General features: G+C 54.7%; 1 protein-coding gene across 8 annotated transcripts in view; it reads left to right on the plus strand.

The window, feature by feature from the left end:
- Positions 1-3,095: 3,095 nt before the first annotated feature.
- Positions 3,096-15,883, plus strand: part of ANAPC1 (anaphase promoting complex subunit 1) — a 71,281-nt gene continuing 58,493 nt past the window's right edge. For 5 of the 8 annotated variants that reach the window (XM_089777586.1, XM_089777587.1, XM_089777585.1 and 2 more), the window contains exons 1-7: positions 3,097-3,269; positions 6,106-6,342; positions 9,839-10,000; positions 10,196-10,247; positions 11,346-11,449; positions 12,112-12,194; positions 15,627-15,700. In XM_089777586.1, coding sequence (XP_089633712.1) covers positions 6,130-6,342; positions 9,839-10,000; positions 10,196-10,247; positions 11,346-11,449; positions 12,112-12,194; positions 15,627-15,700 — 688 coding nt within the window. In that variant the 5' untranslated portion in view covers positions 3,097-3,269; positions 6,106-6,129. Of the gene's footprint in view, positions 3,270-6,105; positions 6,343-9,838; positions 10,001-10,195; positions 10,248-11,345; positions 11,450-12,111; positions 12,195-15,626; positions 15,701-15,883 lie in introns of all 8 variants that reach the window. The other 3 variants (XR_016349302.1, XR_016349303.1, XR_016349304.1) reach the window with 1 other exon arrangement.

Genomic DNA, 15,883 nt, shown 5'->3' on the forward strand with positions numbered 1-15,883 from the left:
CCCCCCAAACTCCCCACTGCCATAGTGACACCACAGACTCCCCCCCAACTCCCCACTGCCATAGTGACACCAAAGACTCCCCCCCAACTCCCCACTGCCATAGTGACACGAAAGATTCCCCCCCCAAACTCCCCACTGCCATAGTGACACCAAAGACTCCCCCCCCAACTCCCCACTGCCATAGTGACACCAAAGACTCCCCCCCCCAAACTCCCCACTGCCATAGTGACACCAAAGACTCCCCCCCAACTCCCCACTGCCATAGTGACACCAAAGACTCCCCCCCCCCAAACTCCCCACTGCCATAGTGACACCAAAGACTCCCCCCCAACTCCCCACTGCCATGGCGATACCAAAGACTCCCCCCCAACTCCCCACTGCCATGGCGATACCAAAGACTCCCCCCCCAACTCCCCACTGCCATGGCGATACCAAAGACTCCCCCCCAACTCCCCACTGCCATGGCGATACCAAAGACTCCCCCCCAACTCCCCACTGCCATGGCGATACCAAAGACTCCCCCCCAACTCCCCACTGCCATGGCGATACCAAAGACTCCCCCCCAACTCCCCACTGCCATGGCGATCCCAAAGACTCCCCCCCAACTCCCCACTGCCATGGTGACACCAAAGACTCCCCCCCAACTCCCCACTGCCATAGTGACACCAAAGACTCCCCCCCCAACTCCCCACTGCCATGGCGATACCAAAGACTCCCCCCCAACTCCCCACTGCCATGGTGACACCAAAGACTCCCCCCCAACTCCCCACTGCCATAGTGACACCAAAGACTCCCCCCCCAACTCCCCACTGCCATAGTGACACCAAAGACTCCCCCCAAACTCCCCACTGCCATAGTGACACCAAAGACTCCCCCCCAACTCCCCACTGCTATAGTGACACGAAAGATTCCCCCCCAAACTCCCCACTGCCATAGTGACACCAAAGACTCCCCCCCCAACTCCCCACTGCCATAGTGACACCAAAGACTCCCCCCAAACTCCCCACTGCCATAGTGACACGAAAGACTCCCCCCCAACTCCCCACTGCCATAGTGACACCAAAGACTCCCCCCCCCAAACTCCCCACTGCCATAGTGACACCAAGGACTCCTCCCCAAACTCCCCACTGCCATGGCGATACCAAAGACTCCCCCCCAACTCCCCACTGCCATGGTGACACCAAAGACTCCCCCCCAACTCCCCACTGCCATAGTGACACCAAAGACTCCCCCCCCAACTCCCCACTGCCATGGCGATACCAAAGACTCCCCCCCAACTCCCCACTGCCATGGCGATACCAAAGACTCCCCCCCAACTCCCCACTGCCATGGTGACACCAAAGACTCCCCCCCAACTCCCCGCTGCCATAGTGACACCAAAGACTCCCCCACAACTCCCCACTGCCATGGTGACACCAAAGACTCCCCCCCAACTCCCCACTGCCATAGTGACACCAAAGACTCCCCCCAAACTCCCCACTGCCATGGTGACACCAAAGACTCCCCCCCAACTCCCCACTGCCATGGCGATACCAAAGACTCCCCCCCAACTCCCCACTGCCATGGCGATACCAAAGACTCCCCCCCAACTCCCCACTGCCATGGTGACACCAAAGACTCCCCCCCAACTCCCCGCTGCCATAGTGACACCAAAGACTCCCCCACAACTCCCCACTGCCATGGTGACACCAAAGACTCCCCCCCAACTCCCCACTGCCATAGTGACACCAAAGACTCCCCCCAAACTCCCCACTGCCATGGTGACACCAAAGACTCCCCCCCAACTCCCCACTGCCATGGTGACACCAAAGACTCCCCCCCCAACTCCCCACTGCCATGGTGACACCACAGACTCCCCCCGAACTCCCCACTGCCATAGTGACACCAAAGACTCCCCCCCAACTCCCCACTGCCATGGTGACACCAAAGACTCCCCCCCCCAACTCCCCACTGCCATGGTGACACCAAAGACTCCCCCCCAACTCCCCACTGCCATAGTGACACCAAAGACTCCCCCCCCAACTCCCCACTGCCATAGTGACACCAAAGACTCCCCCCCCAACTCCCCACTGCCATAGTGACACCAAAGACTCCCCCCCAACTCCCCACTGCCATAGTGACACCAAAGACTCCCCCCCAACTCCCCACTGCCATGGTGACACCAAAGACTCCCCCCCCCAACTCCCCGCTGCCATGGTGACACCAAAGACTCCCCCCCAACTCCCCACTGCCATAGTGACACCAAAGACTCCCCCCCAACTCTCCACTGCCATAGTGACACCAAAGACTCCCCCCCAACTCCCCACTGCCATGGTGACACCAAAGACTCCCCCCCAACTCCCCACTGCCATGGCGATACCAAAGACTCCCCCCCAACTCCCCACTGCCATGGTGACACCAAAGACTCCCCCCCAACTCCCCACTGCCATAGTGACACCAAAGACTCCCCCCCAACTCCCCACTGCCATAGTGACACCAAAGACTCCCCCCCAACTCCCCACTGCCATGGTGACACCAAAGACTCCCCCCCAACTCCCCACTGCCATGGTGACACCAAAGACTCCCCCCCAACTCCCCACTGCCATAGTGACACCAAAGACTCCCCCCCAACTCCCCACTGCCATAGTGACACCAAAGACTCCCCCCCAACTCCCCACTGCCATAGTGACACCAAAGACTCCCCCCCAACTCCCCACTGCCATGGCGATACCAAAGACTCCCCCCCAACTCCCCACTGCCATAGTGACACCAAAGACTCCCCCCCAACTCCCCACTGCCATAGTGACACCAAAAGATTCCAAAGACCCCCCCTCCAGTTTCCTGCTGCCATGGTTACACGAAAGGATTCCAGACCCCCCCACTCCAGCTCCCTGTTGTCATGGTGATACCATAGGATTCCACACTCCCTCCTCCCCCCCAGCTCCCCACTGCCATGGTGATACCAAAGAATTCCACACACCCCGCCCAGTGTCCTGCTGCCATGGTGACACAAAAGGATTCTAGAACCCCGCACCCCCCCCGCTGCCATGGCGACACCGCCAGAATTCTACGGCCGCCCCCCGCCAGGAGGCAGACTCTTCGCAGGCACCGCCCCCCGCCCGCGGGGGCTGCTGGGAGTTCCAAGATGGCCGCGCCCGTGTGAGAGCTGCGGGGAGTCGCGCTGCGCTGCCGGACACACACGGGGAGGAGCCGCCGGAGCCCGACTCGCCGCCGACCGACCGACAGACCGACAGACCGACCGACCGCCCGCCCCTTCCCGAGTCACGCAGGTTCGGGACCCCCCCGGGCTGCCCCCCCGAGAGACCGCGCCTGCCCCCCCATCCCCTCTGGGCTGCCCCCCCCGAGAGACCGCGCCTGCCCCCCCATCCCCTCTGGGCTGCCCCCCCCGAGAGACCGCGCCTGCCCCCCCCATCCCCTCTGGGCTGCCCCCCCCGAGAGACCGCGCCTGCCCCCCCATCCCCTCTGGGCTGCCCCCCCCGAGAGACCGCGCCTGCCCCCCCATCCCCTCTGGGCTGCCCCCCCCGAGAGACCGCGCCTGCCCCCCCCATCCCCTCTGGGCTGCCCCCCCGAGAGACCGCGCCTGCCCCCCCATCCCCTCTGGGCTGCCCCCCCCGAGAGACCGCGCCTGCCCCCCCCATCCCCTCTGGGCTGCCCCCCCGAGAGACCGCGCCTGCCCCCCCATCCCCTCTGGGCTGCCCCCCCCGAGAGACCGCGCCTGCCCCCCCATCCCCTCTGGGCTGCCCCCCCGAGAGACCGCGCCTGCCCCCCCCATCTCCTCTGGGCTGCCCCCCCCGAGAGACCGCGCCTGCCCCCCCCATCCCCTCTGGGCTGCCCCCCCCGAGAGACCGCGCCTGCCCCCCCATCCTCTCTGGGCTGCCCCCCCCGAGAGACCGCGCCTGCCCCCCATCCCCTCTGGGCTGCCCCCCCCGAGAGACCGCGTCTGCCCCCCCATCCCCTCTGGGCTGCCCCCCCCGAGAGACCGCGCCTGCCCCCCCATCCCCTCTGGGCTGCCCCCCCCGAGAGACCGCGCCTGCCCCCCCATCCCCTCTGGGCTGCCCCCCCCGAGAGACCGCGCCTGCCCCCCCCATCCCCTCTGGGCTGCCCCCCCCGAGAGACCGCGCCTGCCCCCCCATCCCCTCTGGGCTGCCCCCCCCGAGAGACCGCGCCTGCCCCCCCATCCCCTCTGGGCTGCCCCCCCGAGAGACCGCGCCTGCCCCCCCATCCCCTCTGGGCTGCCCCCCCGAGAGACCGCGCCTGCCCCCCCATCCCCTCTGGGCTGCCCCCCCCCGAGAGACCGCGCCTGCCCCCCCCATCCCCTCTGGGCTGCCCCCCCCGAGAGACCGCGCCTGCCCCCCCCCCATCCCCTCTGGGCTGCCCCCCCGAGAGACCGCGCCTGCCCCCCCCATCCCCTCTGGGCTGCCCCCCCCGAGAGACCGCGCCTGCCCCCCCCATCCCCTCTGGGCTGCCCCCCCCCGAGAGACCGCGCCTGCCCCCCCATCCCCTCTGGGCTGCCCCCCCCGAGAGACCGCGCCTGCCCCCCCATCCCCTCTGGGCTGCCCCCCCCGAGAGACCGCGCCTGCCCCCCCATCCCCTCTGGGCTGCCCCCCCCCGAGAGACCGCGCCTGCCCCCCCATCCCCTCTGGGCTGCCCCCCCCGAGAGACCGCGCCTGCCCCCCCATCCCCTCTGGGCTGCCCCCCCGAGAGACCGCGCCTGCCCCCCCATCCCTTCTGGGCTGCCCCCCCCGAGAGACCGCGCCTGCCCCCCATCCCCTCTGGGCTGCCCCCCCCGAGACCGCGCCTGCCCCCCCATCCCCTCTGGGCTGCCCCCCCCCCCCCGAGAGACCGCGCCTGCCCCCCCATCCCCTCTGGGCTGCCCCCCCGAGAGACCGCGCCTGCCCCCCCATCCCTTCTGGGCTGCCCCCCCGAGAGACCGCGCCTGCCCCCCATCCCCTCTGGGCTGCCCCCCCCGAGACCGCGCCTGCCCCCCCATCCCCTCTGGGCTTCCCCCCCCCCCGAGAGACCGCGCCTGCCCCCCCATCCCCTTTGGGCTGCCCCCCCGAGAGAACACGCCTGCCCCCCCATCCCCTCTGGGCTGCCCCCCCCCCCCCCCGAGAGACCGCGCCTGCCCCCCCATCCCCTTTGGGCTGCCCCCCCCGAGAGAACACGCCTGCCCCCGCAGCCCACCCGAGGTGGACCGTGCTTGTCTCCCCTTCACATCCCCTCCAAGTATCCCCCCAGCACCCCTCCCTGAGAGAGCATACCGGTGTATGCACCCCCTACGGAGATTACCCCTCTAGAGAGAACATCTCCCAACCTCCACACATCCCCCCCCACACAGAGTACATCCTCGCCAGTGCATGTTCTCGTCTCCCCACCCATCACACACACACACACACACACACACACACACACACACACACGTGGGGGGGAGAGGGGAAGTGGCTCCATGGGAGCTGGCTCCCCTTCCCCATTGCTGCCTCTGATACAGGGGCAGCAGGGGGTGGGGTATGTGCATGTTCTCATTTGGATTAGCTGCTAAGCCCAAGCTTATTAGTTAATAACTTAAATGACTATTTGCTGACATCCCTACTACCTATGCCTGTCAAAACAGGCATTTTGACATAAGTACTCCACTCCAAGAGGTGATAGCCTTTGCCTTTTGTTTAGTCCTGTCTACACCGGGGGCTAGGGCAGTTCAAGTGTGTTGCTCAGGATTGTGGCTTTGTTGCACTCTTAAGCGACATATTTGGACCTAATTTCCTCGTGTTCACCAGGCCTCAGAAAGGAAGCTAGCACTAGAATTAAAATCAGCTGAAATCTTCTTGTTGTTTTCTTCTCTTGTTCTCCTCCCTAATATAAGTCAATTTTGTTCTGGCATTACCGAGACTACGAGAGGCAAAATAGAAATAACTGAAAACATTAATGATTAGAATTACCCCCACTAACGAGACGGGGCTTTGAATCATTGTTTTTATTTATTTGTTGGAAACGGGAGTTAAGTCTTGTCCAGAAATGTTTGGCTGCCAAACGTTCTCAAGGCAAGCTGCATGCGCCCCAGCCCAGCAATGGCCATGGATGCAGACCGGTGTTTTGTTTTTCCTCCAGAAATAATGTTGATATTTGGAACCCATGTCGAACAACTATGAAGAGAGGGTAACGATGATTGCAGCAGGGGATTTGCAGGAGTTTGTTCCTTTTGGCCGTGACCACTGCAGGCACCACCCTAATGCCCTGAACCTTCAACTCCGGCAGCTGCAGCCAGCCTCTGAGCTGTGGTCCTCTGATGGAGCTGCCGGCTTGGTGGGATCCCTTCAGGAGGTGACAATCCATGAAAAACAGAAGGTAAAGTTCTGTGTCCTGAGTCAGTGTGCCTCTGAGTGATGAAACCAGACCCTTGACTTTTAGAGTGCATCTACACAGCAGGGCTTCGCTCGAAATAAGCGACACCAATTGAGCTACGTCAATTGCAGAGCTTATTTCAAAATTGGGAGCGTCCACACAGCCCTTACTTCGAAACAGAGCACTCTTCCTCCCACTTCTCTTCCTCCTCGCACAATGAGGGTTACAGGAGTCGGAGTAGTCCTCCAGCTTGGCAGTATTTTGACATTATTTTGAAATAACTGCCTGCTGTGTAGACGTACCCTTAAAGAAAGAGCTGGAGGAAAACGTCCTTTGCAAGCTGTGTGCAAAGTATGTCTGTTCTATAATGCGGCAGCACTAGATTTGTGCAGTCTTCTCCAAGAGAAAACAGACTAGTGGGTTGTTGTCTTCAAGCAGCGTAAGATTTGTTTTGTTAAAAACTCACCCCCATATCTGCCTAGAAATCCTGCCCCTCAACCTCCAAACAGTTCTGTCCTCCAGCCCCCCGGAGTCATGTTTATTCCCCCAGAGGCTCCTCAGCCCCTTCCTCAGACCAGGGGGTTGCAATGGAGTCCATGCTCAGCCTTGGTGATGGTGGTGGGTCTTCTGGAGCTCTTCTTCCCACCTCCCCACACTGCCAGGAGGCTGGGTGTTGCAGGGAGGAACCAATGAGCCTTCCCTGTTGCTCACAGGAGGCAGGAGGTGCATGAGTTGCTGGGTGTTTTCTGCTCACTTTGCCCTCTTGTGAGAATGGCGTCGGGGCCGGGAGAGCTCTTCAGTCAGCAGCTCTGGTAGTTCTGCCCTAGGAGGTAGAGAAGGCAGCCAATCAGAAGGGTTTCTTCCACCCCTTCTGCCCCCCCCCCCCCCCCGCGAGCAAGGCTTTAATTCACACGTGGACTGGTGCTTGTCACATCGTTGCCGGCCTGGTTCCTGCCCGGCTCTCATCCTGTCATGGCAGAAAACGGCTATTGGCTTCAATGGCCTCGCTTCCACAAACTGGCTGCTGCAGTACTGATGCCCGTCCTGTGAGCAGAAGCATTAAGGGAAATCGTCATGCACGGTGCGTATCGCTTCAGCGGCGCGAGTGGGGCTTGGGTGCAGCTTAGGGATGTTAAATATCGGCTAATTGAATAGTTGAGTAGCCTCATGAATTCTTATTGGTTAGTCGACTATTCTATTGTCCCTGGGGGTGAGGCTGGCAGCCAGTGCGCTCCGGCTCCACTCCCAAAGAGCCCCCTGCCATTTCACGCAGCTGCCTCTGAATCAGAGGCATCAGCGCTGAGTACCAGGTGGGAGCTGGTCCACGAGGGGAGCCAGTTTAAAAACCAGCTCCCCTCGCGGACCGGCTGCTTGTCACCCTGTGCTGCTTCCTCTGATAAAGAGGCAGCAGCCCCTGTCTAGGATGGGTCTGAGCTTCCAGACCTGGTGCAAGGCAGAACTGAGCCGGGCTGCCTGCCTGCCTGCCTGCTCCTAATACACTTTAAACGCAGAGCTGCAGCAGGTGTAGGTCCCGGACCTGTCACAAGCCTGGACTGAGCCTGGCTGCTGGCTACCTAATCAATATCCGTGCAAACACTGGGTGTAGACCAGGTTTAAGTAGTCCCACGCCAGGAGGGAACGCTGCCCAGGAAACGTTTCCTTCCTGTTTCTTGGCTGAATTGTGAAACTGACTCTGCAAGGCACTTCTCTGGGCAAACTGCTCTTCCCTCAGGTAGGCAAATGACTCTTTGAACTCAGAGTTCGTTACTGAGTGCGGGCTGCTCCTACGGGAAGGAGCTAAAGAGCAGTATTTTCTGACAGCAAGGCCATCTCTTGGCTTTGTTAAAGAAAGCAAAGCTTTTGCCAGTGAAAAGCTGGCTGGATGGTGCCTGGGTGCTGAAGAGAAACAGTCTGTAATGAACCAGCCAAGACCAACTTTCAGAACAGATCCAGAGAATACAGGGAAGTGTCTTGTGTCTGCATCCTGATGAATACGGATGTGTGTGTGTGTGTGTCTGTATTCATCAGGGTAACAAAATAAACCTCTGGTACATCAACTACTGAGATGCACTCTTTAAGCCCAGAAACATACTGCATCATTGTATGTTGTTTTCTTGTTAGGAGAAATACTGTGACATGGTCAAAACAAAGGCAGGTGTGGAGTAGTTGTGGGTAGGTGCCTGTTTCACAACTGGAGCATGAACCCGCAGCCTTTGCCGATAAGTAAAAGAGCATATGAGCCTGGAGTCCAGGTTGCCCCCTCGTTCATCGGGTGCTTTCTGCAGGACCGGAGTGAGCTGCGTCTCCACTGCTGCTCTTCCTGCTCCGTGTACTTGGGGAACAAACAAAATTGTAGCTTTGTCAGTCTGACATCCGCTGCTCCATGTTCGTGTTAGGTAGTGTGAGAACAAGCTGCCATGAAAGCTAAGGCCGTCAGAATGTCTCTTTGATTTTTTTTTTTAAATGTCAATGGGAAAACAATACACAACTGAGAAGAACCAGAGCATGAAACAGATTGAATAATCTCCAAGGTATTGTAGGGGCTTTAGGTAAAGGAATTAAGTAACAACTTTGAAGTTTTCCCTTTGAATATCTAGGCCTAAGCTTTTTGTCTCACAATTGTACGTGTGCGTGCAGGCCCCTCTCCATCAGGCATGCCTGTCTGACAACTTGGAGCTTGGCTTAGTTTAAACTAAGTGGATTGAGGAGCTGGACAAGGCCCTCTAGCCTAGCCCCAGATGGATGCTTTTTTTCCCTCACTCAGAATTACAATAGGCGGGTGCGTAAGTTGCAGGGTAGCACCCTGCGTCACTTTTGCTTGTCCATCAAACCCTTGCAAAGCTGTTTCCAGTGCACTGTAGGCGCTAGGATGTGAAGAGATGCCAACTTGCTCTTCGTCCACGTCACTTCATGTTGTGATTCCCTCCTCCCCCTCCGCCAGTCAGGAAAAAGTGCTTTGTGTGGCAGCTTTCCCGTGTGATTGGGGCCCATAAATCGAGGTCCTGTGCTAATTGGGATTCAGGCGAAGGGCTTCCTGTCTCCCTGTAAAAAGAGAAAAGGACACACTGTACAAAGACTCCCCAGGCGCACCACCCACAGGACAGGGACATCGACTGGGTTTCCTGACACAAGGCAGCAGAAGGTCCCTGAAGCGTCTTCCTGGTGATTTTCTGTGGATGCAGAGCCAGGGTAGGGGACACGCCACTTCCTGATAAGCAGGTCGTTGTCTGTGCTCTCTGTCTGGCACCAGGCATGATCTCGAATCCGATTGAGAGTTCAGGTTTTTCTCCTCGTGTGGAATATTTTTTCAAAACTGGGAAAACCAGAACAAAACCAGTGAAAACACAAAATCCAGTCTCCTCTGCAGTGTTGCCCCACATCTTGAGTTGATGGATTTATACTAAAAAAGCCCACCCTTTAGCATCACACAGACATTGAGACTATCAGCCCACCCCAGGGAAGAAATTGTGACTTCTTTTTTAATCCTCTTGGCTTTCAGGAAAGTTGGCTTTTAAGGAGAGGTGTCAGTGATGTGGGGGAAGAAGTGGAATACGATGAAGAACTGTATGTGGCTGGCAACATGGTCATTTGGAGCAAAGGAAGTAAAAGCCAGGCATCAGCAGTGTATAAGGCTTTCACTGTGGACAGCCCTGTTCTGCAGGTATGGACCATTGAAACGGTAGCCATGGGAATGGCTGCAAACCAGCTGGTCAGTACTAGCTACCTGAAACATGGCGAACACCTGTATTGGAGCGGTGGGGACGGGACAGTAGGTTACACCATAACATTGAAAAAGAGGATTTGGTAGTAATACCAGGTTGTCCTTCATAAGTAATTGGATCTTTTTGGCTTTTAGGCATTGTGGTGTGATTTCACTGTGCCCCAGGAGAAATCTGAGAAATTGGACAGTAAGTCTCATTCATATTTTACTTTACTGTCAAGCTAATATTTGGTCTGAGTTTAATTTTCTAGACTTGGGAAGTGGTGTAGTAACTGAGGTGGAATATATGGGCCAAAGGTGTTAACACAACCCAGTTGTTGTCCAGTAATGAACTGTGTTAAACAGAGCCTGAGGCTTGGCATGCAGAGACGTCAGGCTGTTCGACACCAAGGGGCAAACGCTATTAAAAATCCTTTTATTAAAGATTTGGAAAAGAGGGGAAAACAACGGAAGCGTTTGAAATGTAAAGTATCAAGTCAGGTGCTCCTTGTAACAACACCCCTTGTCCCTTTGCCTCTGTAGACAGCTTTTGGAAGGTCTCCAGTCTCAAAAGGGTTCAGAGATGGTTATAAATGTCCCCCCAGTAAGTGTCTGGGAGTCAGCCGGAGTCAGTAGGGGGGTGGTGGTATCACTTGCTTCCCTCTCTGACCTGTTCTGATCAGGTGACCCACTCCAGAGCAGGGTGATGAAGGCCCTGGGTCCCGGAAAATCATAGAGGGGGGAGGAGGGTGACAACTAAACGATGGTGACACTCGCTTCAGTAGCCGATGCCTCTTCTGTCTCCTCTTCTCTTTGTTCTTGGGGGTTGAGGTTTTTTCATACTGTTCCCCACAAAATCTCTTTCACTTAAGGACCCCAAAGGAGTGATGGATGGAATAGCCCATCCTCTCGTTGTTTTGTTCACCACTTAAGCCTAATATACCAGTTTGGTGTCATTAATGTCCAGCTCCACATCTCCTGTTTTATAAAAAGCGTAATTTCAACACAATTCTTGAATCATATTAACTTGGCCTTTTTGTTTAGAGGGATTCAGTTATTCTGTTTCTTTCTTCCTTTCCACATCAACATTTATTGTTCTAGATTATTGTATGGTCTTATGAACTCTTATGTACTTTTTACAATTAAACTTATAATTTGGGTAAATTTGTAGACCCCCTTATTGCAACAGAAGCTAACCACCCATTTTAGAACTGCACAGCTAATGATATAATTAAACAGTCCTTACTCTGTGTGTAGAGAAACTTGATCTAGGGCAACACGTTATTTTTATGCTCTTCAATTTCAGATAGTGATGAAGTAGTAGAAAAATGTATCTGCATATTGCAGAGTTCCTGCATAAATGTTCATAGCCTAAAAGGCAAAGATTACATTGCTTCTTTACCTTTTCAGGTAAGTGGTGGTGGTTTTTTAATTTCTAAAACTCTTCCATGTATTTCAGTGTGCGTTTTGTTGTAGTTGTTCCTGGTTCCTGTTGGTGTGTATGGTGCTTGCAACGTAGTTATAATTTAGTAATCTTTGGGGTGACTACTTAATAATAATTGTGCTAACAAATGGGGGTGAGACACAGCAGACGGAGGTGTGGCCTAGGGAACTGGCTGTTGGATTGAGACTCAGAAGACTTTACTCTACTCCTTGTTCTGATCTGGGGGGGGGGGGGGGAAGGACCACCACCATAGACACTCTGAATCCTACGGGGAACATTGTTATTGCCACTCTATTTTACATGGAAGATACTTGGATACTGTAATGATGGGTTACAGTATAAAACCTTTGAGTAGACGCCAAAACTTCCGGATCGGTGAGAAAACATGGCTCCTTGTAGCTTATTTTCTCCTGAGTGCTAATCCAATGCCCAGGATGCTTGATCTAGGTATGTTGTCAGATTTATATACTGGTTGTGTTCAGACACAGAGAAAGTCTTTTGTGTTTCATTTGTAACGTTGCTCTCTGTGCCCTAGACAACGGTTACGTGGTTTGGTTTTACACTAACTGCATGCTCAAGCGTGGGAGCGTTTTAAAGTCAGTTTTTAAAATGTTTGTATCTTTGGTAGGTAGCAAATGTCTGGCCAACCAAGTATGGCTTGTTGTTTGAACGCAGCAGCTCTTCCCACGAAGTTCCTCTGAGCCCACCCAGGTATGTAGTGAGAGGGGTTGCTGAGTGTCTGTCTTAGAATCCCAGAATACTAGCACGGGAAGGGACCTTGAGAGATCAAGTCCAGTCCCCTGCCCTCACGGCAGGACCAAGCACCGTCTAGATCACAGGTGGGGGAACAGGATGTGGCCCCCAAGGCTCAGGGGCCCCCTCAGCATTGGGGAGCCCACACTGGCCCTCTTGCTGCCCCACCAAGGGGCCGGAGCACACAAAATCTACTAGGTGGGGGCCGTCCTAGGCTTTGGTGTGGAAGGGGAATGTGAATGTAAGAACGGCCGTACTGGGTCAGACCAAAGGTCCATCTAGCCCAGTGTCCTGTCTTCCAATGGTGGCCAATACCAGATGCCCCAGAGGAAGGGAACACAACTGGTAATCTGTATGTGATCCCTCTCCTATCACCCACATCCAGACAAACAGAGGCTAGGGAGACCATTCCTACCCATACTGGCTAATAGCCATTGATGGACCTAACCTCCATCAATCTGTCTAGTTCTTTTTTGAACCCCGTTCAAGTCCTAGCCTTCACCACATCCTCTGGCGAGGAGTTCCACATGTTGACTGTGCGCTGAGTGAAGAAAAACTTCCTTTTGTTTGTTTTAAACCTGCTGCCTGCTGTGGGGAGTGTCTTTCTCCTCAGTTGGGGGCCACATCAGCAAGGGTTTGTTTGTTTGTTTATTTTTGCTTCTCGCTTGTGTGCGGCCCCCAACTGACTTTTCTGTGGATCAGTGGCCCCTGACCCAAAAAAGGTTCCCCACCGTTGGTCCAGATCAGCCCTTCTAGATGTCTGTCTAACCTGCTCTTAAATATCTCCAGTGATAGAGATTCCACAACCTCCCTAGGCAATTTGTTCCAGTGTTTAACCACCCTAAGTTTTTCCTAATGTCCAACCTAGGGATGTGAGCGACTGGTCGACTAACGGATAAGCATATGCTTATCGAGTAGTGACTCGACTAGTTGCTTCCCTCCCTCCCCCAGCTTGCTACCTCTATCAGAGGCAAAGGTGCAGCGAGGGGGACCGGGAGCAAGCTGGGAATCAGTGGTTTTCTGGCTCACATCCGATCCCCCTGCTACTCCTCTGCTTTTTAAACTTATTAAGAGCCTGACAGCTTTTACATTTCACTTTATTCAACTACTTCATGCAAAGTTGAGAAACCAGTTAGGGGGTAAGCAAACCGGGAAGCTTGTTTTCCTCATTTAAACTCTGACTAAAAAGGAGAGAGCAAGATCTGCCGGTTCTAACACTAGAAAAAGCTGGTGACCAGAGCAATCAATTCCCTTCACTAACGACGGGTAGTACTACTTCTGTGTAGCCAGCCAGTTAGTTTTAAACATGGGGATGGTAAAAACATAAGTAGATTTCCAGCGCTTTCAGGATAGTTTTATTCTACAAAAAATCCTTGTCAAATGCCAGTTGTGTGCCTTGTTAATGGAATTCCAATGGCCATCTAATCGTAGCTTGATGCAAGTCACGGATAAAACAATGAATCATCTTGTAAATAATCAAGCACGATAGGGCGGGGTGCTGCCCTCGCCTCCTAATGGCTCGGTGTGGTACTGCAATCTTTCCTCCTGTGTGCCCCAGGGGGCTGCTGGCCTGGCTAGGTCGGTCTTCAGCGGCTCAGCCCTCTGGGCTAGTCACACAGTGCAGTGGACGAGCCCCTTCTGGGGTAACTGAGGCCCAGCCACGACTATTGGTGCACCCTTCTCAGAGCCTTCAGCCCTGTCTCGGCCCTCTCCATCCCGCCCTTCACCTAGGCTTCCCAACACAGCCTGGCCCTCTTCTCAGGGCATAGGCCACTTTCCCAGTGGCCGGAGGGGTAACCTGGCCCTGCCCCGCTACTTCAGGTTCAAACCCAGGGGCCCTATACAGGCCAGTCACACACTGCTGCCTTTAATTCCTTGCTGCTCTTCCCTGGGCCTTTTCTCTTCCCCCTTCCCTGGGGGCTGAAGTGCTCAGACCCTCTTCCTTCTCACTGAATGCCAGTGCCACTGGGTTCTCTGTCCAGCTCCTCCGACCGGCACGGAGCTCCCTCCCTCCCTCCCTCCCTCAGTCCTGACCTGCTCAGACCCAGCCGTTCCTTTTAATTAATTGGCTGCTTCCATTCAGCCTCTCTAGAATCCCCCTTCACTGCTCCTTCAGTGGGGTGGCGAGGGGTATGGTAGGACCCGGGGGCCTCGAAAGGGCCATGAGCCCCCGTCACAAAATGTGCTGTTCATTGTTTTCGAACTGAAATACAAGTTAAGCATCTGAATACGTGTATGCTGAGCTCTTGAATTGCTTACGTTAACATTCATCGGTATAGTGCAAAATCCCCCCAGCTGAGTGTGAAGGCAATCATTATAATTGTTAATCAATGGGTTAGTGGTTACCAATGAAGGAGAACCAACCTTTCCTTAGAGAAAAAACCTCTAACAAGTGCAGATGCAAAGCAGGGTTCAAATCAATGTTCCTGCCTGCCAGTTTAAATCCTGATTTTAAATCCTGGCATAAAGACGGCATCCAGGCTGTGGAGGTGGTTGAACTTGGGGAGTAGCTTGGGCAGCTGCCCTGGAGCTATGAGCATACATCCCGGGGATGTGGGTCTCATTTAGAACCGTGCTGAGATACCACAGAGCTAAGGGGGCTCTGAAAAGTGGGGGAGTAAGCCATCATGTAGCAGTCTGCATCTGGGAAGTTTTCAATTTAGAACTTCCACTTTTTTCAGTCTTGCGAAAGGCAGGTGTACTCCATCAGGACGGCGTGTCTGATCCAGTTTGAACATGCACAGCTGAGCTGGTTTTGGTTGCTGGCTGTCTGAGGCCATAAAAAACTAGAAAAATGGTTCCTCTAATTGTATTGGTGTTTTGCAGAAAAATTCTGCTGTGGCATGTGATGAGCGCCGGAGGAATCTTTCTGGCGAACAAGCTAGGAGCTCACACAATGGAGTTTAGAACGGCCCTTTTGGGCATGTCTGCTGGCACTTGCAGCCTTGCCCTGCGCAGTAAAAAGGCAATCGTACACAAAATGTTTTAGCTTGCAGCTAAGATTTCACGCTGCCATGTTCACTGTGGTCAGCAGAGATCTCCTGGCTCTTCGGTCCTTGTTTTCTGCCACGTTTTTATCTGGCAAATTCCTCTTGCAATTGCTGTGGGATGTAATATTCCTCCTTTCCAATGCTCCGCTGTTAAATAACAGCATCGCTTCGGTGTGGGGTGAAGTCTTCCAAATTATACAGGGGTATCACTTAGGGTTTCTACGATAATGCACTAGATAAAGGTGGGGGTTTGCTGATGTGTTAGGTGAGCCATACAAGCGATTGTTAGTGGAACGTGTATGTCATGGGTGTATTTTTGACGAGCTGGCGGTTAAATTTGCAGTGGGTGTTTGTGATCCATTTGTTAGTTATTACAGATGTTTTTCCATTTCCTTTCCAGAGAACCTTTGCCTACTATGTTCAGCATGCTGCACCCTTTAGATGAAATAACGCCTCTTGTGTGCAAGTCTGGAGGTAGGTTGTCAGCAAAACAAAACACCCGAAAATCCATATAAAGAAATGAGTCATTCAGCTGACATATTACTGAACACAGCATTGAGAGTTTACCTTCCCCCTCGTATAGTCTGTATATTGCAATGAAATGGCTTATTTTAGCTGCTCCATCGGTTAGGATTTCATGTATGCAGTGTCACTGTA

The sequence above is a fragment of the Pelodiscus sinensis genome, chromosome 3 (genome assembly GCF_052426305.1).
Source record: "Pelodiscus sinensis isolate ZL-2025 chromosome 3, ASM5242630v1, whole genome shotgun sequence".
Taxonomy (NCBI): Eukaryota; Metazoa; Chordata; order Testudines; family Trionychidae; genus Pelodiscus; species Pelodiscus sinensis.